Below are 24,528 nucleotides of genomic sequence, written 5' to 3'. Positions count from 1 at the left end.
GCTTTTAAATCCTTTATTTTGACTAAAAGGGATTCGTATTCTCGATTTCAGGGGGCAATGAAATGAAAGGCAGTTATTTGAAAAGTAAGCTTCTTTTTTCTTTGGTTTCTCGGCACAGAATGTTCAGTTAGTTACCAAAATACAAGTGAAAAACGACCCAAACACAAACAATCACAGTTATTTTCGTGCGCCTGTTTGGGTGTTGAATTACAAAATGGAAAAACGCCATCGGGCATTTTTTTTTCTTTTCTTAATTTAGCTCGTTGAAAACATTTAAAAAATCTGGTACACCATGCTTTCTTCATCCTGATCGGATTAATAACAAAGAAAAAATATATAGTGATATATATTATATATTATATTATAATATATAGTGAGCAAAAGTATGGAGAGTGGAGCGAAAGTATCTTGACATTCTGTTCTATGTTAATCTTTGTATCCTTTGTCTTTTTTATTTTTCTTTGATCTATGTTCTTTATCTTTAGACTTAGATTGTATCATCTTGTTCTTTCTCTTTATTTCTCTTTGTTCTTGTTTTTATTTTATTTTGATTATTTTATGAAAAATTGCTGTATTTGCTGTGGATAATTTGGAAAAAAAACAAATAAATCAAAGAATGTTGTGTATGTAATGTACACTGTGATCTCATTTCAAATAAGAGAATAAATATTAAAAAAATATATATATATTTAAAACTAAATAACAATTTATTTGCAATTTTCTTTATTTTTTTGTGCTTTTGTATCACTAAAGTTCTACCTAACTTAATATAAAGAAATAAAATAAACTAATAACTAATAATATGAATTATGCTTTATTTCTGTTTTTGTATTTTAAATTAATTCACTTGATTTATGTTCAGATACGTTTCATCTTAAACTAAAAAAAACATCGAAAACCTTCACAGAATTTGATCATTTCAACCCGTCGTCTTGTTTATATCCCTCATATGTTTCTGTATATTCCTCAAATCAACAGACAACAGTAAAAAAAAAAATCCCTCATAACGTCTCCTCATTTCATCCCCTTTCTTTCTTTTGCCTCTTTCAAGGGGCCTCTCCTCCGCTCACCCCTCGCTGACTCCCATTCTCGTCGCAGCTGGTAAATATTTTTATATTGTATTCCATTAGCCAGCTTTATTTGAGCCGTCAGACGGGGTAAATGGCGCCTGGGAGCTCCCTGTCCTGTAAACATCGGGAAGAGCCCTGAGAGCTGCTGCCGTCGGGGTCGAGGCTGCATTAGCAGGAACCGACAGTAAATATTTAAATGTGTCCGATCGACTCCGATGAGGGGTTTTCGAGGGGGGAGCTCGGACCGCGGATCAAAGTGCGTTATTTATTCGTTTAAAGCCGCAGATATAAAGAAGCCAACAGCAGGGGGATGTTTACGTGGATTTGTCACGAAACCGCCTCGAACTGTGCAGCTCAGACCAGTCAAACAACAGCTTTATTTTTAAATATATTAACAAAAAAAAAAGGGTAAACACGGTTTAAAAGTGAGTTCATTAACTCGGAAGCATAAACAACGTCTATAACAATAGTTTAACTCTGCAATTACAAGTTGATTTATTTATATGTAGTGTTGACGCAAACATTACTGAAAGGGTCGACCATTAGTCACTGTTGAAGGTTGACCATTAGTCACCATTTCAGTAATATTGGCGTCAACCATCAACAGTCACCATGGCAACAAGAGGAAAAAGAATATATATTCACTTGTATTTTTTCTTTGCCCTTAGAACTAAACCAAAAAAAAGGAGAATTCCACATCAGGTTTATGTGTTTTTTGTTAAATTACTATGGTGATTTTGAGTGTTTAAAAATCATGTTTTAATAAATATTATTTGAACTATGTAAAGCAAAAAGTATATTGATTTGACATAAATAATACACATTTGTGAAAATGAAAAAAAATGACAGTACTAAGGTAAGGAACACAAAGGTTCTGATAAAAACAAAGGAAATGTCACATATTTTGTGTCATTAGTGAGGTTGGAAATATTTGTAGATGCATTAGAATATATTTTGTTAAAAAATATATATTCTCACTTAATAATTTGTATTTACTTATAACTACTATATATATACAGTATATATATAGTCCATTTCACTTACTAATCCAACTACCACTACTATATATACTTTACTACTACTAATACTACTACTACTACTATATATACTTTACTACTACTGCTATACAGTAGATATATACCTTACTTACTACATCTACCATATATACTTTACTTACTTACTTACTTACCTACTACTACTACTACTACTACTACTACACAGTAGTTATATACCTAACTTACTACTACTAACGTATATATAGTTTATATGCTACTATTTATTATACTACTACTGCTACTAAAAAGTAGATATGTACTTTACGTATTACTACTACTACTACTATATATACTTTACTTACTTACTTCTACTATATATACTTTATACACTTACTTACCTACTACTACTACTACAGAGTAGATATATATCTAACTTACTACTACTAACATATATATAGTTTATATGCTACTTCTTATATTACTACTACTACTAAAAAAAAGTCCTACTACTACTACTACTACTACTACAACTACTATATATGTACTTTGCATACTACTACTACTATATATATATACTTTACTTTCTACTACTACCATATTTATACTTTACATTCTACTACTACAACTACTGCAACTACTATATATACTTTACTTACTACTACTACAACAACTACAACTACTACTTTATACATACTTTACTTTCTACTACTACCATATATATACTTTACATACTACTACTACTACTACCACTACCACTACTACTAGTACTAGTACTACTACCACAATTACTACTACTACTACCACAATTACTACTACTACTACCACAATTACTACTACTACTACTACCACAATTACTACTACTACTACTACTACCACTACTACTACTACTCACACTATTAAATACACATTAGTACCTCCAGTAATAAGTATAAATGTGAGTTCTGTTTCCAAGTGTTTCACTGTGACGATGGTAACAACATGTGTGACACAGAAGAAAGGCTGTTGGGACTCAAATACCTCGGTGCTCTTCTCTGGAACGTCCGAGCCCATCATGTTGTCCCTGAGGAGATGCTGCAGGAGCTGCACCTGGGCCACACTGAGGTAGAAGTCCAGACTGCTGGTCACGTTGACCTCCAAGGAGTGACCGCACACGATCACATCCTACAGCGAGAGAGAGAAAGAGAATTAAAGCTCGAAAAAAAACTCTTTTTTTTTTCCCAGAACAAAATAAAAAAGTGATTAAAATCCAGCTGCCGGTGTGAGGTATGAATTAGCTGCTACACATTGTCAGGGGGCAAGTTAGCTCGGATGGACGCGGCATCAAAGAGGCAGGAAGTTGAAGAGAGTCCCGCCAGAAAACATCAGCTGTACAAGCAAGAAGCTCTGAACTCCGTGGGTCAAAAGCCTCCATTACAAGATGCTCAGCTGAGGGAGCCCTGATGAGGAAGGAACGCCATTTTTTGACATCATCCATGTCTTGATCACGCCGAGGTCACGGGGCGACGTTACGAGGACAACGGAAGGAGAAAGAAAAATAGATCCGCTGACCTCGGTTTGTCCGCCGTCCGGGGACAGGTTCTTGCTGAAGATGATGGCCGGGGCGGCCGTCAGTCGGACGGAGAAGTCGGTCACGATGGGAGTCAGGATCGCTCGGCGCTCCTGCTGCCTCCTGATGCTGGAGGAAAAACAACAGTTGGAAATGTTTCTTTCGGATAATATCGTGGTTATCAGAGCACATCCATGAGGAAGTCGTTTTCTCTCAGATGCACGGTTTTTAAAGTAGCTTTTTAATCATATATCATCATAATATCATCATCATAATAAAAACCTTAAGTTCTATGATCTTAACTACTAAGTAGTAACTTTGAGTAACCAAAGGAATAATGTCTTCGCCCCTTTAAAGCATTTATCAGAGACAACTAGTCCATAAACTCGCAATTTAGTTGTGAAAAAATATACATTATAGGTTAGGTTAGGTAGGTATACATTTATTGATCCCTCAGGAAGTCTTAATAATAATAATAATTAATAATTAATAGTCAGTTAACCCTTAACTGGGGGTTCATCGATGGGCTTTTACTCCTTTATTTTCAGTGTTTTTATCATTTTATTTAAGAATATTCTCCTTGAATGAAAGGCTTGTGGTTTTATCTTGTTTTATTAATGTATCGTGTCTTTTTTAACTGTAGTTGTTTGCTTTTATGTAAAGCACTTTGTAACTACGGTTTAAAAAGTAAGTAAGTAAGTAATTAGTATTTATAGAGCGCTTTTCACGACCAGGGTCACAAAGTGCTTAAATAATAAAAAAAATACCCAATAAAATACATACTTAAAAGGTCAAGAAAACACAGAGACAAACACAAGAGTCTCAGAAAATCAAGGCTGCACGAAAGTACTATATAAATAAAAGTATTACTATTATTATTATTATTAAACATCTATCATCGTATGAAGATGGAATCCTTGACCGTATAATATCATATCAAAGGCTCTTATGACTCTTGTGATTAAAAACCCGTCACTAGCTGAAGGTGGTGCACGATATATATTAGTGTCAATCATTGTTCGTATCATTTCTTTCATTTATTAACACTTAAAATCCAAATTGACTCGGAAAGTTGAACCAAAAGAGCGACTTGAATAAAACATACTTTTCTCAGACGGCGGGCCAAACTTTTTTTTTTCCCCCAACTTGACCCGGCATCAGGAATTCCATCCAGCCGAGCGAGGAACATCACAACTCATTCTCCGGTGCCAGATAGATTTGTTAAATATTCCCAACCGCTCCGATCTTTCGGTTTGAGCTCCGACACGTTCTAGGTCGAAGCTTTGGGGTTTTTTTTTTTGGGGGGAGACGGAGTGAGACGTTATTTGACAAGTCTCGATTGGAGACCCCGAGCTTTTAATTGTATACACGAGATCAAGCGGAGCTTGTCTCGCACCGGCTTTCTCCATTTCACTAATGTCCATTCCCACAATCAAGTCATATTTGTGGGAACATTTGTTCGCACTAAAACAAATACACAAGCAGGCTTTATAAGGTGGTGTTAATTGCCACATCTGCTGCTATTAAAACAATCAAAGCGGACAGCGTCCAATATTTATAGTTGGCGAGGATTACAAGAAAGGTCCTGTTTCTAGGTGGCCTCGAGTACTGTAGTGCACGAGAACCGATATCATATTCGCTTCTGCTACACAAATGTGCATTACCCCTGCCCCCGGGGGGGATTATTTTTCTGACATATTTCCCTCACATGCGGAGTTTACTGGAGGCCTGATTTTGGAGGTGAAATGATCTGTGAGGCCAATTGGTGTTTGCTAATCTCCCCTCAGACAGGGATTGAAACAATGAGTGTCTCGTTGCAGGGGACAGGTGCTATCATTCACCAGCCCGGCAGAGAGGCGTAAGGCTCGGTTTACGCGGTAATACGATGGAGGGGGGGCTCTCGGAGATGTTGTCCGTGTGTGGGTGGGTGTGTGCCCCATTTTTCAATGTATTTTGGGGGGGCGCTAACATGCTTTTGTACACACTTTGGAGCGGGTGTGCGGATGAGATCTGGAACAGGTTCTGGAACAAGGGGAAGCAGATCCTACTGACGGCTTCCTGACAGCTTCCTCGCTCTGATGAGGACAGGTCCTGTCAGAGGATCCACACAACAGGATGTTCCCCCCCGAAAATACACAGGAGCTCCTTTTGTATTGTAGTACTAATCTCAAACGGGTGTTATGGACGCTCTGTCGTGTATCAGGAGTCGATAGAATACGAGCTGCATCTGAAGACCCTTAGGTAAGTAAGTAAGTAAGTAATATTTATAGAGAGATTTTCCAGACCAGGGTCACAAAGCGCTTAAACAATCAAAACAATACTCAATAAAGTATATGCTTAAAAAGGTCAAGATAACACCGAGAACAACACAGGATTCCAGAACAAACAATAAATGTTGTATTAAATATACAGTTGATGTATTTGTAACTGAGAAACTCTCTTACAGTGATTTAAAATATTGTATATTTTTTTCCTTTTTAGAGTTAAAAATGTATGTTCATGCTAATGTAGCTAACCAGTGATGACTTGTTTTTGTCCAAAAACCATCCAAACACATCCATACTGCATTCTTTGTTTACTCAAATTATCGCTTTAAGGCATTCATGTACAAAGCCCAAGCAAAATACACTAAGGAAATTAAATTCCAAGTCGTATATAATTAACTTGTTTCATTCATTCAACTGAAGCGTCCAGAAATAAGTATTTTATCTAAAGATATTAAAATAAAAATGATTTACTAGCGGTGTGTCCCAAATCTTCTGCACTTACGCTTAATATTTTGAGTACACAAATGCATTCACACTGAGCAGTGTGCGAAAATATAGTGCGCATAGTTACTTTTTATTGGCGCACTCAAACGACCAGAAAATTGAGTGCGGATGGATTGATACTTTCCGACCTCAACGGCCGCCATCTTAGTGACGTCCTAGATGACGCCACGTCTAGAGCTACGTCGCTAAACAGAAGATGCTTCATTACTTTCCAAATGGCAGCTGCGAACAATGTAAATGTCTTGAGAAAACACTAATTTAACCACGTAACAACACAACAATAACAATAATAATACAATGAAACTCAATTTAATAACTTGTTTCAATTGACGAAAAGTACTGTCAAGTGTCGGTGATAGAGTTCCAACTTCTGGTTGCTATCAGCGTTACAAGGAAGTAGAAGAAGAAGCTGTCGTAGCAACAGTGTTTGATTTGAGACAGTACTATCAGTCGAAAATTGTACTGTGTATTGTAAAGCAGTGCACTTATAGAAGTGTGTTATTTGAGACACAGCATAGTAATTGGTACACATAACCATTTTCTTTGTAAAGTTAGTAGTCTTACAAAAGAAAGTAAAAGTATGTTTACCAAGGCTAGGTAAGATTTAATTTGCATTAATACCACAAGATATTTTTCTGGAATTTTCGGGAATTCTCTTGTGTGTCCCTTTGTAGGGTTTTAAAGGAGAATCCTAAGACAAAAAAGGGTAGTTGCCTCCATGTAAAAGATAATTTATAAGTTGCTGATTCTGTGTTTTATTTTAGATAAAACTATATGATTAAAGCAATGTATTGAGTCATGTTTTTATCTTAAGAAAACATACATTTACAGAGAAACATTCCTAATTCATTACACAATGAACGAAGAAAAAAAAAAAGTACCCGATTTGCTTCATGCCTTGTTGGTCACGATAATAGCCTCTAGTGCATGTTTATGGTCTTGTTTTATCCAAAAACTGAAGAAAAATACCCAATTATATCCACTACAATCAGAAAACTGATGGATAAATATACAATTAAAGGGAAAAGTTTGCATCTGTTATCATGATTACGGAGCCGGCCGAGCCTGACCGACCACATACCGGAGCGGTGTTAGGTCATCTGTGAAGGTTCGTTATAAAAATCCAGATCCACCGCTATAGCATGTCAATAAAATCCTACACCAATGTTATTCAGCGAACCCCGAGTGCGAGCCCAGGATCTCACCTCGTTGCCCCCTTCAGTCGGTTTGACCCCCTACGTCATCGCCCGGTTTGTAGAGAAGAAGGTGTGGACTAAGCCCCCCCCCCCTGGTAGCTTGCTAATTGTTGAGATAGGGCTCTTTTGCAATAAGACCACTAAGCTTGAACGCGAGACTCCGAAACCGGTTCCAAGTCCCCCTCACTTAAAAACTCCTGTTTTATTGGACGGTCCCGACTGCCAAAAGCAAGGGAATGTTAAAACAAGGGAGCATTTTGGGATAGTTGGTCAGCGCAGCTGTGGAGACGGAGTACAGGCAGGAGGGCCACGGTGGTCTAAGTAGTTACAGATGCCATAATAATTGGTACGTTCACGACGGCGTGCACCTATATGTCCAAAACAAACTTCAGCGTAGAAACCAGCTCCAACACAGTTGACGTGCATTGTTAAAACGTTAACCACATTTTTTTTTGTATATTTATAGTTTCTGGACAAGGCTGTGAGAGGTCGATGGGGAAAAAAACATGGCACCCTCCGACATCGACAAGCGTTCCCGTGAACATCTTCACTCACCTGCTGGCCATGTTCCATTCCAGGGCCGGATTCTGGGAACTCCTCTCGCTCTCCGCCGAAGCGCCTCCTTTCGCTCCTTCTTTCTCCGGCTTGAGCTGCTCCCACTGGGCCGTGCCGATGTTGATGGACTGGAGGTCCACCTGGTACTGGCGGTCCTCCACCTCCGAGCCCGGGTCGCGGATGATTCCCAGGTTTAATGCGCGCCTTGAAAGAATATTGAATTCAATGATTAAAATAAGAACATGACAATTACGGTCACGGTCATAGATCTATGAAGTGTATAAAGTCATTTATATAGAATTTGATGGACACAATTTAGTGACAAATGAGCTGCAATACTGTATTCTGCATATACGTTGCTATGTGATAGGTTGGCTGGGCGGCAAAGCATCACAAGAGCTGTTATGGTGACTGTTACTGGGAAGAAGGGTCGTTGAGAGGAAGGTAAGTAAATAAGTAAGTCCCGTACTTTCCGGACTATAAGTCGCACTGGAGTATAAGTCGCATTTTTGGGGGAAATGTATTTGATGAAATCCAACACCAAGAACAGACATGTCATCTTGAAAGAAAATTTAAAATAAAAATAGAATAGAGGCAACAACAGGCTGAATAATTGTACGGTATGTTACGTTACATGACACAACTGAGAACGTGCCTGGTATGTTAACATAACAAATTAATAGTTATTCAGAGAACTATAGCATAAATAACATGCTAAGAAGTTTACAAACCCATCCGTGTAACTCCAAATAACTAAAATCCAATGAAATCTTCATCCTCGGTGTCACTTTTAAACAACTAACTAACTCCGGAGGTAGAAGATGCGGCGCTTCCTCTTCTACGTCGAAATTATCAACACAGGCCTAGAGCGCCCTCTTGCGGTTTAGTGTGAAAATAACACGTGAAATGATATACCGGTAATAATGTGTTAATAATTTCACTCATAAGTCGCTCCAGAGTATAAGTCGCACCCCCGGCCAAACTATGAAAAAAACTGCGACTTATAGTCCGGAAAATACGGTAATTAGGACCACTATGTATGTAACAAAATATTATGGGAAGAAAAGTTGACTCTAGCAAGAGTCCGGCTTAAGCTTTTACCGCTCATGAAAAACAGAGCTCCCCTTGTTTACACAGAACTAATACAGCATAAGAGATGTAAAGATGGTGGAGATACGTTTGGATCGGGCAGCGTCGTCAGCGAGCAAAACACCGTCCACGTCGGAGCCAAGAAAATATGATGTCATCTATTTTCGCCTTCAAGAGACAAGATCCCCAAGAATTCACGAGGCGTAATCAAAACTCAACATCTGCATATGACATCAGAACCTTCAGTTCATTATGATGTGTTTATTTGTGCTGGTGAATTCAAATGAGAGCTTAAATGGTAGAAAAAAAGAAAAGGGGGGTTGGGGGCGGGGGGGTGAAAATGGCCACAGATGTAGCTGCAGCATGAGCGGTTTTGTTTGTTTCAGCAACGTCAACGGCAATTTTCATTGAGTATTTTCCTCACGTAGACCGGCGCTTGCGGAGACCTCAACCCGAGCGTGATGTTATGACAATGCACACCAAGTACAAAAACAACGGGGCGACAGGAGATCAGAGGTGCATAACTGGATTTAGCCGGATTTGTTGACGTACAAACAAGTGAAACAGACCCTTAATCAAAAATTTGGAACCGCATTCATCAACAAGAGGAATGAATCGAAACCATCGTCGCGGCGAGCGTCGGGGGTGGGATGTGTCAGTCTAGATTCATTAAAGCCCCCCCACCCCCCTCGTGTCACGTTACCTTAGGCTGTCGTTCCTCACGATTACCTCATCTGCTTTACGAATTATCTCCTAAGATTTTCGGCGTATTTTTGGCCACGTACTCCCCCAAGTGACAAGTCTTGACGTCGCCGAGGCGTCTCGGGTGGCAAAAAATAAATACCCGTAAACATTCGTCTTGGTCATGCTACGGGTGAGATTTCATATCAAAAGACTTTTTTTTTTTTAAAGCCAATCGCAGGAAACGAGGGGAGCTTCATTTTCTGACAAATGAAGAGGGGAGGAATTCTGGAAGTTCCCCTTGGGGTGCAATAATAATTGAAGCCAGATTTTTCCCCGTTGTACATGTGTGTGTTGAAGGGGGGGGGGGGCTGCCAGTTTGACATGTTTGATTGGTCATGTGAAGACCACACTGCTTGGTCAGGAGGAGCTATTAGAATACCCACCATGTTCTTGGACGAAACACTAAAAGAGAGACAGGTGGACAGACGGAGAGGCCGGTCCAGCTCGAGAAATCGGAATGAAATACATGCTTCTACTCATGAGGAAGGGACGTGAAAACGAAAAAAAAAAAAAGGAATTTGCCCTTGTTCCTGTGCCAGCCCATATTTTAATTGCAGGAAAAGAACCGCAAGAAACATTATTTTTTTAACGACAACATTCTGCTATTTATAAAACACAGATCAAAAAGCCCCGCGGTAAGAACGTTCTGTTACATGCTTTTCATGGCAATTATTTCTAGAAAGAAAATCAAAAAAATCAAAAAATTCCATCCTTCAACGAGGATTTGAATTTGAATCACACGACAAGAGTCGAATATCCAATTGTTTTGGTTCAGATATAAACCATGGTGTGAGACAAAAATAGTTTTTTTTTTGGATTTAAAAAACGTTAAGATAATCATGGAAAATGGAAACGGCGCAGAGTGCAAAATGTGGCCCCTAGTGAAGTCTTTAATGCTGATCATGTGGAAATACTTTATTTCGTACTTAAAAAAAATACTGCTTTAATTATTCAGTTTATTTATTTAGTAACTCTATTAAGTTACCATCTTATTTTCCCTCATTTTCTTTATTATCTTGTTTCACATTTTGTCTTTAACAGTCATAAGGAGTTCATCCAATTTTCTTTTTTTTCTTGTTCCTTAAAACATATCCAACAAACCTTAAACTTAAATAGAAAACCTGAGGCTACGAAATGAAATAAAACACTAACAAAATACAACTTTACCTTTTTTTTCTTCCTAATTGTTGGATTTTATTCATAGTTTTACATCTCATTTTGATTTTCTCTTCTTTCCCAACTACTTATTTAGCTTATATGTTATAGATTTAATTTTCAAAAGACAAAAACTATGGAATATGAAGTACAGACACCAAAAAGCATTGCTGTAAACGGTATAAACAAAAATTGCCACGTTTGAGCAATTTCTGACAAACATTTTAAGTATATTTTCCAAAATTAGGAACAATGGCGGTGGCAACAAAACATGTAACAACTAATGGACTATAAATCTATGATACACATCACGGTACAGGGTCAACGATACAATATATTGTGATACTGTAGAAACAAGGATATATTTGTAGTATTGTCGACTACTTGACTCTGGTGTTACATGACTTTTGACGAAGTCATTGGTTTTGAAAGATGAAATATGTTCAAACATCAGCTTTAAAAGCCGCTGGAGTCGTTTGTATCCTCTCGTCCTCAGTCATCACCAGGATCTGGCAGAATTTCATTGTTCCTTTAGCTGTGGAGGACGTAATGACTGCTGCCCTCTAGAGGTTTATTGTAAATAAAAAAAATGGATTATTAATATAGTATCGTGAAAAAAAAAACAATTGCAACATATCTCTGTATCGACAAAAATATCTTTGGTCGATGGTTTGGATGAAGAAAGTTGTGCGACTTAACAATCTCAGTGGGAAAAAAACTACTTGAGGCTGCTTGAAAAAAGAGATTTTAACAGGGAAATCGTATTGTAAATAAAGGTTTGCTGGAGTGTAATCTGGAAGAGACCTGACGAACATGCCAAGGTCTGAAGGCGAACTGTGGTTCAAGGTTGTAAAACAAACCACAACGGGATCTGTTCGGGGCTCAGAGCCCAGCGGCAGGAGTGTTGGAAGCAGTGAGCTGTGTTACACTCTCTCGAGATGGTGATCCTGAGGTGCACGGTGGGCTATTTATCATTATATTTAAGGAGCCCCCCACCACCACCCCCCCCCTAAGGCCAGCACTGCAGGAAGCCCCCACAGCTTCTGGATCTTGTCATTACGAAAACCCGCAACCTGAGCCCGCAACCTCAGACCTGTTTTTTTTTTCCTCCATGAAAAATCACATCCAATTCTTGTTACACCTTCGGCACCGGTCGTTCTTTGCACCTTGAAATGACACGCGAATGAACGACGTGTCGACCCGAAATTCCGTCATACACCATGTGTATCGCCCCCTCCCCCCCCAACCCCGGACTCCTCGAAACATCTGCGGACTTAAACAGTGGCATCTCAATTAGCTCTCTCAGACCGCCGGTGGCTTAACATGGAGTCCCATCGGGGCGTGTTGGGGCGGAGGGGGGGGAACCCAAAAAAGCATTATGATTCATGAAAGTCGCAATTACTTGGTAAGTTAAGCGCCCCCCCGCCCTTTGCTTACGGTGGTCCACTTTGCCAGAAAACTCTGCGACTTCTGAGCCCCGGGATTTATGACCCCAGTCAAGTCCAATTTCTCCTAATTTGCATCCACCAATTACAGTCATTAAGGCCTTTTCTTTGAATTAGGGCGCCCGAGCGGGCCCTGAAGGCAGCAGCGAGATCCCCGCGTTGGAAGAACTGAGAGTCAGCGGAATTTAAGACCCTCGTCACTCATGGCTACCGCCTTAAAAATGGCTTTTTGAATTACTGGTGCAATTTTTTTTAACGGGAGTCAAACAAGAAACACGGCAACATATTCCAAAACAACAACAAAAAAAACTGCGGCTCCAAATTTGTCACACTTGGCGAGCTCCTTGGGCTTTTTTTTTTCGGCGCCAAGTTCGATCATTTTAACACTGAGCCGTTTAGCTCTCCTTTAGGCCTCACGCACAATAAAAAGACATTTTCCTCCCGAGTCGTGTCTCGAGCCTTGATGTTTCCCGACAAAAACCCCCGTGGTACTCTACACTTTCTGAGCCCGACGCCGGCATTACTCATCCCGGGCTCCGTACAGAAGCCTGTTATTCATTAAGCTGATTACACTTTAAAGACGCTCCACCAATTATTCCGTATTTACACAAAATCTTCGAAGGAAACTATTACTTCTGTATACAACGCAAGAGGGGCTTAGTGGAGAAACTCGTACCTACCCCCACGACAATAGGAGAACTCGGAGCCCCTTGTCTTCCCGGAGCATACCAGAGAGTCCATGTTTGCCTGTTTGTTTCAACATTCCTAATTGCTTGAGTCATTTATTTCACCAGCCGTTTACACGTCAGAGGAGTCTCGGCTGTAAACACAGATGGTATCGGCCCGGGCGGCTCTCAGGACAGTGGCAAGACTCGCGCAGACGTGAAGGGGTGGTTTTGGGGAAAGAAAGGAAGCGAACGGGTGTTTGTCTTCAAGTGAAGTCAGTTCCGTTCTTAAGTGGGTGTGTATTTAAAATGGAAGTTCTTGCTTTGGAAAAAAAACGCTCTTGTGAAGCTGCACGGAAAGTCAACTCCACGGGGGTCCAAAGGGTGATTCGAGGTCGAGCTAATGTACAAGAGTTGACATAGAGGCAGCATAGCTAAGACGGTACAGTTGATCGTGGCTAAGAAGTTGCGGGTTCAATCAAGATTCTGTTGTGTTTGTGTTGTATTTCCTGGGCAAGACACATAACCCGGATGCATGCCTACTCCCGTCTCACACAATGCGTTGAAATATTGCTGATACTTAAAGGGGAAAGTTCACCGAAAGTTAAAATTAAATGTTAATGTCGACAAAAGGTTGTTATAAACTAAAATGTAGGTTGATTTTAATGTAGCGACTGCAGCTCAGTTGTCTTTTGTCTTCATCTTTGTCCAAAAAGACACTTAAAAAACATCCAAATACCTCCATACTGCTCGTCCGTAAAGTAAGTAAGTAAGTTATATTTATAGAGCGCTTTTCCAGACCAGAGTCACAAAGCGCTTAAACAATCAAAACAATACCCAATAGAATATATACTTTAAAAGATCAATGGTGTCTCAGAGAATCAAGGAAAAGCATGCACGGATAAGATCGAATGAATAGATCTGAAAGTAGGAACCAGAATTTAAAATTGATCCTGAAAGAAACCGGCAGCCAGTGAATATATTTAAGGATCGGAGAAATGTGAGTTCTTCTACTAGAGCGGCTCAGAATTCTGGCTGCAGAGTTTTGTATCAAATGCAGGCGAGACAGATCCTTCTTGTTAAGACATGAAAACAGACTGTTGTAATAGTTCAGACGACACAAACGCATGGATTACAATTACAACGTCCCTCTTGTATTGAAGCCTCAACATTATCTAGTCTGTTTTTTTTTTTTTTTTAGCAACACTGCTAGGATAGCTGCTAGGCCACGTAAATATCACATGCAATTCCAGTGTAGACTAACCTTTTAAAGGGATAGTTCACCTAAAATCCAAATTTCACTCATGTTCCACTAACCTTCATGTCGACTAAGGGTTGGAGAAATTTATGGAGATGTATTTATTGGATTTACAGGCAGAATTGAACAATACAAAGTGCATTGATGTAGAGAGAAGCTTTGAAAAGATTCCTATTAGGCCACAACCTTGAGTTGAATAAAGAAATCCAGGGAAAAACTTCTTTTTTTTTTAATGCCATTCCTCAAAATAAATTAGGTTACTTTTAACTCAGAAGTCCGGGATGGAAAGTTATTCAAAAGTGTTTCACAACTGCCTGGATAATTTGAGGCTTTTTAACCGCATTGGAAACAAATTTTCTCATTTCCAGCATTGCTTTTGTTTTTTCATACACACAGACTTATCACCATATTTCTTGAACTATATTTTTAGTGGCAGTGAAAAATCGCAGCAGCTAAAATAAACTACTTCTAATTCAAGTTTTTGTCCAGACAAATGTGATTTATTGTTCAGACTTGTGTCCTCTGGTTTGAAACTGAGATTTTAAAACCATCCTGGTTCTGAAGACTTAAACGTGGCCCTTATGTGCTCTGGAACGTCACATTTGAATAACAATGTGCTCATTGAGGTATTTCATATAAACTCACTGTAAAAGTGTCGAGATGAAAAAGTTACGGCTTCTCGAGAAAAAGTTATTTTGAACTCGGATTTTTCAATTTGTGCTCCTGCACAGAGGGTGTTTTATGGGCCTATAAAATTAGGCTTTATGGATCCAACAGCTTGAACCACTACTGTTCTTTCTCCCCTTTTGATATTGATTAAGCGTCTCTGTTGCCGACAGGCTGTTTCACATTAACATGCAAACCGGGGGTTTGTTGTGAGCGCGTGTTTTTTTTTTTGAAGATGATTTTTTTTTTTTTTTATCTGTGAAAATGGAGGCCCTTTGGCAGAGCACTTTGAAGTTGATTACACATTGTTTATAGCAATTATTGAATTCTGACAAATGTTTAAAGCTATGAGATTACATATCAGGGACTCACTTGTATTTCGGCAAATGAACTCTGAATTTTTCCCCAAACAAAGTCGGGCGAAATGACGGCAATATTAGATTAGCATCGCGTACGTTTGCATGTCTCTGAGCAAACAAGGAACTCGAACAACCCAATCGGAACAACTAGTGGTGTTAGGAACACATGGATACGGCGAAATATCGCAGTGTTTTATACATATGTATCGATATTTGACAGCTTCAAAACATATTTAATTGTTTACAATAGTTATTAAATGGTTCACAGTTCAAAGAAGTGTGTTTAAAATAAATAATTATATTCTTATTAAAATGAAAATATTTTTTTGGGGGGGAATTAAACTTCCAGACGCTAGATGGCAGCAATTATTTTATGCAGCAGAGAGAGCAGCAGAATAAAATCCCATGTGTTACCGGCAATGACTGAGGACGAGAGGATACAGCTGACTCCAGCAGCTTTTAAAGCTGATGTTTCGACATATTTTGGTTTCTTAAATGGTTTACAGTCCCATAGAGTACATTTAACTTTTTAGATTTACAATTAACATACAAATATTCACAGTGTTAGCTAATTTTTTATATTGTATTTCCACTTTTAGCGGCTGTACATACATGTCATTACATCCTCCACTAGATCCTGGTGATGACTGAGGACCAGAGGATACACTCCAGCAGTTTCAAAAGCTGACGTTTGGACATATTTTGGTTTCAAAACAAAGTTTTGCATCAAAGTTATTTTATGGTTTATAATGACTCAATTTTTTTATGTTGGTTTTTTATTAACAATTGAAATAAAATTATTCAAGGTGTCTGTTCATTTTTGTGTTGCAATAAAACCTCCAGCCGCTAGATGGCAGCGGTCATTACGTCCTACACAGCTAAAGGTACAATGAAAACCTGCGAGATCCCGGCAATAACTGAGGACGAGAGGATACAGTGACTCTAGCAGACTAAAGCTGAACGTTTTGACTTATTTTGGTTTCAATACAAATGAAAACAATTACGATTCCTTCAAGAGTCATGTGGTCTGTAAATTCTGTACCACCAGAGTCAAGTACTCGACAATACTACAAGTTTATACTTTTTACTACAGTCTCGCATTATATCGAATTGTTGTCCCTGTATCACTGATTCTTGCCAATGCACACCTCTAACATTTGAACAAAAATAGGAAAAAGAAACGACGCAAAATAAGCGACAGTTAAATAAAAAAATGAATCTAGAAAAGCATAACAAAGGTACCTACATACTTCTGCCAATAGCCACAGTTCACGTGACTCAATGAAAACAAAATACGATCAAATTACTAGAAGAAATATTCAATTATTATATACATTTGACAGTTTTTTTCACTTCAGGCCTGCTGTAGTTCTTAAAGAAAAACTAATTTAAATTGGTTGTAAATCTGAATAAGATTCCAGAACACAACACAAATTAATTCTAATTTAACGTCTCATTTTCAATGTTCACCAAAAATGCCGTGTAACAATGTGCAGAACCTCTGAGTTATTAACTGTTACAGGAATGTCGGGAAACATTTTCCTTCCCAATACCAGACGGAAGAAAAAGCTGTGTGGTCGTGAAGGTGAGCAATTGTTGTTCGGTTGTTTACTCCTCCAAAGTTGGCTCCGGCGCTGACCGAAATGAGACTGAAAAGAGGGAAAGAATCACGCTTCTGTTGAACTGAAAACCATAGAGAGGACGTTCCAGGTGTAAAGAATTAGAGGCAGCTTCTTTCCTGTAACCCTTGTGGCAGGAAATGCTTCATTGCATCCTGTGAGCTGAGAGTCAGAGTGTGACAGGATGGCGGAATGAGACCCGAGTGTGAGGTTGAGAAAACATGAAGCGAAATGTTTAACAACATCATATCTATATATATCTATAGATATAGATATATATATTAATTAATGCCATTTTTGATGATAGTTAAACCATGACATAATAAGTAATAGAGATGTAACGATACACAAACTTCACAATATGATAAATTCAACCTCAAAGTTCGATTAAATATATTTCGATACTCTGCATATTTTTGTGAGGATTTTAGGAGACCCTTTATTTAAGTGATATCTTGTGATTTTTTAAACTTTCTTTTGGTTGATTTAATAGAACTGAAAGACAAAATATGTCCAAATATCAGCATTAAAAGCTGCTGGAGTCGAACGTATCCCCTCGTCCTCAGTCACCACCGGGATTTCATTGTTCCTTTAGCTGCGGAGGATGTAATGAATGTTGCCATCTAGTGGCTGGAAGTTTAATTGCAACACAAAATGATTTTTTTTTTGTCTATATTTTTACTGAAACACATTTATTGAAATATAAACCCTTAAAAAACTTTGATTAAAAAATAAAATGGGAATTGTAATAACTCAGAGGTTCTGCACATTGTTACACGGCATTTTTAGTGAACATTGAAAATGAGACATTCAATTAGCCTTAATTTTTGTTGTGTTCTTGAATCTTATTCAGATTTACAACCGATTTAAATTAGTTTTTCTTTAAGAACTACAGCAATCCTGAAGGAAAAACTGTCAAATGTATATAATAATTGAATAGTTCTTCTAATAATTTGATCGTATTCTCTTTTCATGGCAGAAGTATGAACTTTTTATGCTTTTCTAGATTTATTTTTTTATTGAACTGTTGCTTATTTTGCTTTGTTTCTTTTTTCTATTTTTGTTGTTCTTAAATTCCTTTTTTTAATAGAAAATTGATACCGTGATGTCACATGAAAAATTATCGATATATATATATATATATATATATATATATATATACACAGTATTGGTTTATAAACATTTTAAGAATAAACGAATTTTAGCTCATTTGGTCAAGATGGTCAAATAGGTCCCACTTTAAACGAAAAACAGACAATATTAAATTAGGATGATTTCCAGAACTTCAGTTCCTGTTGACAATTGGATCAATAGAGTTCCATCTATCAATCCAGAATACATAGAGGTCCGGACAATAACCATGGATTGGTCAACATTTTAAAACGATGAATGATCTTCCAACATTTATTTCTAAAGCCTATTCACCTCTTTTGTTCCAGCAACAAGTTCAAAAGCGAAGCTGTGCACCAGTGAAATGATAAAGTGACAGGGGTGTGGCGCTGTTGTGTGTGAGCGTAAGTGTGTGTGGGGTGAGTGTTAGCCAGAGAAGAAAGGGGACCACCACCGTGGAGCTGTCTACATGGTGGCTTCACATTTCCCCCTGTGGTTATCTGCAGTCTGCAGCTTAGGTAACATGAATGACATTAATACACACATGCAACCACACGTATGCAACACTTACACACACACACTCACACACAAACGTCACACTCGCCGGGCCTCCACGTCTAATAATGCGTGGGCCTTTGTAGCAGATCTGTGATGGAGTAATTATTATGGGATGTCGACACACATGCATAAATATGGAACCATATGACGACTTAAGGTTTAGAAACTTTCTTTTCCCTTTTATCATGAATTGAATCCGTACTCACAGCGTTGTTGGATTGAACAAACAAAAAATGTGATCGAAAAATGATGCATATTGAGTAAAGTATGATAAACCCATCTGGACTGCAAACCTAACAGATGCTATAAATGTTCTTATTATTAATGTACAAAAAAGTGGATGAGTTCTCACACAATTCAAACCCTGTGTGGAATCACTTTGCGTTACACATGAAATATATTATGGGATTTCCAGAAAAGTAAAACGACAAGAAAAAGACAAAAAAAACATAAACAACAATGACAACACTTTTTAAATAAAGTTATTAGGGGTATAAGGGGTAAGAACATGTTGGTATGGCGATGAATTTTTACCTTTTGCTATCCTGTATCGATATATGGCAGCACTGTGTTAATTTTTGCTTTAAACCTTATTCTATTTTTAATAGTCTAGTCATAGTTCTTAAATGGTTTACAGTCCCATAGAGTACTTTTAACTTTTTAGATTTACAGTTAAAATACAAATATTCACAGTGTTAGCTCATTTTTTATATTGTATTTCCACTTTTGGCCAGTACATACCATATATGTCATTACATCCTCCACTAATCTAGATAGATTTGTGTGTTGCAATAAAACCTCCACCTTCAGCCGCTAGATGGCAGCGGTCATTACATACTACACTAGATCCTGGCGATGACTGAGGACGAGAGGATACACTCCAGCAGTTTCTAAAGCTGACGTTTGAACATATTTTGGTTTCAAAACAAAGTTTTGCATAATAGTTATTTTATGGTTTATAATGACTCAATTCTTTATGTTGTTTTTTTATTAACAATTTAATTAAAACTATTCAAGGTGTTCATTTTTGTGTTGCAATAAAATCTTCAGCCGCTAGATGGCAGCGGAAATTACGTACACAGCTTAAGGAACAATGAAAACATGCGCGATCCCGGCAATAACTGAGGACAAGAGGATACGTTCACTCCAGCAGCTTTTAAAGCTGATGTTTGGACATATTTTGGTTTCAAAACAAATGAAAGCAGTTACGACTTCGTCAAGAGTCATGTGGTCTGTAAATTCTGTCAAGTACTCAACAATACTAACAATATATCCTTGTTCCTACAGTATATTGCAATATATTGTATTGTGATACTTATTGTATTCTTGCCAATACATACCCCTAATATTTAACATGTTAAATCTAAACAAACACCATTTCAAAAATACACTCGACACACAAAGCGGTGACTGAGCTCATAGAAAACCCATCAAATCCGCGGCCAGGAAAGAAAAATAGACAAAGATGAAGTCTCACAGACACGATACTGTATTCCTGATTACCCCTCATCGTCTGCCCTGACAGCTTCAAAACACCCACACAGGATGCCAGAACATCAACATGTCATGAGCGGTGAGTAAGAAGAGCAAAAAAAAAGAAAAAAAAAAAGCATCGAGGCTGATGTCTGACTACACACACATAGACACAAACACAAACCATATGGACCGACAACTTCCCGGGGCACCAGCACGCATGTCATCCTCTGACAGGGTAACAACGGTAGAATCCGCGTGTCAGGCTGCAGTCCACTACACAACTTCCTAAGTTTGGCCGTGTGGCAGTATTCTTGGAGCTCTCATATCCTGCCACAGGATGAGCTACTTATGCTTACACACATAGTGAGGTTGAAGTCTCTCAACCCCTTTTTTTTTTTTTTTTTTACACACCGGGACAGATGAGGGAAGAACATCCTACATCTGTCAGCGCGCATCACGACCTGACTGACAGCAGTGTGCAAAAACACACGTGCAATTTCCATGAATCTTTCAAAAGGTCTCCCAGCACATCAGCTGCATCGAGTCCCAGGGAAACATGAGCAGATGTTTAAAGAGAGGAAGCTGAGAGTTTGTAAAAGTCTCCGCCCCGGCTGCACTCTCTCGTCCTCCTTCTGGGAAGAGGCGGAGGAGCATCAGGGCAGGACCACCAGACCCTATTCAAAGGGTGAATTCATATTTTTACTTTATTATATAAACATTTCTAAATAAATATTTTAAACTTATTTCAATCGTTTGGGCTCACGAGTAAAAAGCAAAAGCACAATCCTAAAACAGCATTTTCTCACGACTATATTTTTTAAGGTACACTTAAAATCCTTACCCAAGTCTCTGTAGTATCACTCCGTGAAATGAAATAGTATTACTCCCTAAAACTATGTAGTATTACTCCAAAAGACCCTGGTATTACTCCCTGAACCTCTGTAGTATAACTCCCAAAGACTTCGTAGTATTACTTCCGTGACTCCATAGAAGTACTCTCCGAGACCCAATAGTATTACTCCAAGAGAGTCAATAGTAGTACCCCCATGAGACTACGTAGTATTACATCCTCAGACTCTGTAGTTTCACTCTGCGAGACGCTATAGTATTATGCCGAGAGACTCTGTAGTATTACTCCCTCAGACTCCATAGTAGTGCTCTATGAGACCCCATAGTATTATTCCAAGATAATTAATAGTAGTACTCCCATGAGACTACATAGTATTACTTCCTCAGACTCTAGTATCACTCCGCGAGACGCCATAGTATTATGCTGAGAGACTCTGAAGTATTACTCCCCTAGATCCTGTAGTATAATTTCTCTAGACTCATAGCATAACTCCCAGAATCTCTGTATTATTACTCCCCAAGACTCTGTAGTAGTACTCTCCGGGACTTTGTAGTATTACTACCGAAGACACCGAAGTATAACTCAATGAAAATCCGTAGTAGTACCCCCATGAGACTATGTAGTATTACTCCCTCTGACTCTGTAGTATCACTCGGCGAGACGCCATAGTATTATGCCCAGAGACTCTGAAGTATTACTCCCCTAGACTCTGGTGTATAATGTCTTGAGAACCATAGTATTTCTCCAAGAAACTCTGTAGTAATAACTCCCTGAGACTAGCATTACTCTACGTGACTCTATAGCAGTATCCCCACGAGAATATGTAGCATTACTCAAGTATTTAGCATTAGTATTGTGTTCAGCTCTGCTACGTTCGCAGTAAACATGCAACATCATCATGTTCCTACTGAGATCTGCAGTTATTCGGGCCAAGATATTTTTTATTGATCTTGTTGGACAAGATTATTGGATCCTGAAGACCAAGTCCTTCTCACACGTACTCACCAATATCTAACATTCCAAAATGAAAGACGGAGGGAAAAATAAGTTGTGGTCGGGATGTTTGATTCCCCTGCGGTGAGTTCTAATACACCATCGCTCCATCTCCGCCCGGTGCTACGCTGGAATCATACGCATAAGTGGCCATAAAAAATGCATAGCTGGGCCCGGGCCGGGGTTTTCTCGCCCCTAATCCCCCCTAAACCTCTAACTGCAGGCAGAGGACTACAAGTGTTGTGGCGCAAACTTCTCACAGTGCCCGGAGCCTGAGAATAACATCACAGAGGCCACAGATATTTATGGAATGAACCACATGCAGTACACAGAAGTCAGTCGACACCACAACACAAGAGCCTGTATACGGCTTCCCTGCGCATATATATACGGACACAAGAGGCGGGAAGGCGAGTCATGTGTAATAGACGGGACAACATGATAATTACAGACCCCCTCGAGAAAACAATAGTGTCTGCCACGGCAATTTGACGAAGTATTTACAACGTGTTTAACGGAAACATGTTTTGTTTTGGGTGCAAACACTTGTAAACGTAACGCATCACATGAATCGGTGGCTTAAAGAGCCTTTATAGGGAACCGTGTGGACAACTGTTGGCGATAACATGTCCATAGCTCTACGAAAATGACCCTCGCTATATCACAAAACACATCCACTGTCTCGCTGTTTCCTGGATCTGTTACGCAAACAGTACTGCATGTACCTTACTAACTTATTTACTTACTGGTACTTGTGGTGCCAACAAAACTCCTACAAAGCCTTTCTACACACTGTTCTTTTTTTACTGGCGGCTACAATACTGTTTTTCTATTCTTTGCCTTTGTCACAGTACAGATTGGAATCCAGCAGGATCTGGAATCCTACTAGTACAGATTGGATTGGACAGAATCCTGCTACTGATTTGGGATCTTAATATTGATATGTAAACCAGAAAGATTTTTTAGTTAGTGACTCGGTATAAAAGAGGTAATTTCCCCCTCCAAAGCCAGTTCCAAAGTTGATATTAAAGTGTCAGCAAGTTTATCAAGTATTGGCGGTGGATGTTCCAAGACCAGGTACTAGAAGTGATACCATGCATGACGCTTTTAAACTTTTTGGATAATGACAAGTTGCGGTCTTTAAAACTTGGCGGGCTAACTATAGGTATTGTCCTCGGACAGATTGGAATTCCAATATTCAGATCAAAATACAATGGTAGGATTCCAATCGCTCCTAGTAGAGATTGGAATTCACTAGTAGAATCTGGAATCCTCCTAGGACAGTTTGCAGTAGTGGAGTACAGTAGTGGAATTCCAATCTGTATTAGTACAAATTGGAATTCCAATCTCTACTAGTACAGATTGGAATTCTACGTTGCTATGTATCAAAGTGATTGACAGTTGTGATCCGGTGACTGGGCGGCAAAGCATTACGAGACCTTTTTACTCATGGCTGTTACTTAGAGGGTTGTTGGCGGTGCCTCGTATGTAATAATGAGTTTTCAAGTTTAAACTTTTTCGATAATGACAAGTTGCGGCCTTGAATACTTGGCGGGCTTACTATAGGTATTGTCCTAGTACATATTGGAATTCCAATATTCAGATCCCAATACAGTAGTAAGATTCAAATCTCTCCTAGTAGAGATTGGGATTCACTAGTAGAATCTGGAATCCTCCTAGGACAGTTTGGAGTAGTGGAGTACAGTAGTGGAATTCCAATCTGTATTAGTACAAATTGGAATTCTACGTTGCTATGTATCAAAGTGATTGACAGTTGTGATCTGGTGACTGGGCGGCAAAGCATTACGAGACCTTTTTACTCATGGCTGTTACTTAGAGGGTTGTTGGTGGTGCCTCGTATGTAATAATGAGTTTTCAAGTTTAAACTTTTTCGATAATGACAAGTTGCGGCCTTGAATACTTTGCGGGCTTACTATAGGTATTGTCCTAGTACATATTGGAATTCCAATATTCAGATCCCAATACAGTAGTAAGATTCAAATCTCTCCTAGTAGAGATTGGGATTCACTAGTAGAATCTGGAATCCTCCTAGGACAGTTTGGAGTAGTGGAGTACAGTAGTGGATTTCCAATCTGTACTAGTAGTGATTGGAATTCCGATCTCTACGAGTAGGATCTGGAATCCTACTCGATTCCAATCTGTACTGTGACATCTACGTTGCTATGTATAAAAGTGATTGACAGCTGTGATTTGTTGACTGGGCGGCAAAGCATTATGAGACCTTTTTACTCATGACTGTTACTTAGACGGTTGTTGGTGGCATCCATCTACTTCGTATAAATTATTTCTGTTCATTAAAATATTTAGGTAAGTGTATAAAGTGTGTGAGTATGTGGTAAATGTGAATAGACAGTCTGGGAGGGATCAGGAGGTCTATTTATAGTGAA

At 38.8% G+C, this 24,528-nt stretch overlaps 1 protein-coding gene across 2 annotated transcripts in view; it reads right to left on the bottom strand.

The window, feature by feature from the left end:
- The window catches only part of vps13b (vacuolar protein sorting 13 homolog B), a 304,204-nt gene that overhangs the window by 122,105 nt on the left and 157,571 nt on the right, over window positions 1-24,528 (bottom strand). For both annotated transcript variants that reach the window (XM_087805873.1, XM_087805872.1), the window contains exons 32-34: window positions 8,134-8,337; window positions 3,614-3,740; window positions 3,083-3,226 (exon numbers count right to left, since the gene is read on the bottom strand). In XM_087805873.1, coding sequence (XP_087661999.1) covers window positions 3,083-3,226; window positions 3,614-3,740; window positions 8,134-8,337 — 475 coding nt within the window. The remainder of the gene's footprint in view (window positions 1-3,082; window positions 3,227-3,613; window positions 3,741-8,133; window positions 8,338-24,528) is intronic.

This window comes from Callionymus lyra, chromosome 13 (assembly GCF_982586985.1).
Source record: "Callionymus lyra chromosome 13, fCalLyr1.hap1.1, whole genome shotgun sequence".
Taxonomy (NCBI): domain Eukaryota; kingdom Metazoa; phylum Chordata; class Actinopteri; order Syngnathiformes; family Callionymidae; genus Callionymus; species Callionymus lyra.
Note: the sequence above shows the minus strand (reverse complement) of the source record. Positions and strands in the feature narration are given on the sequence as shown.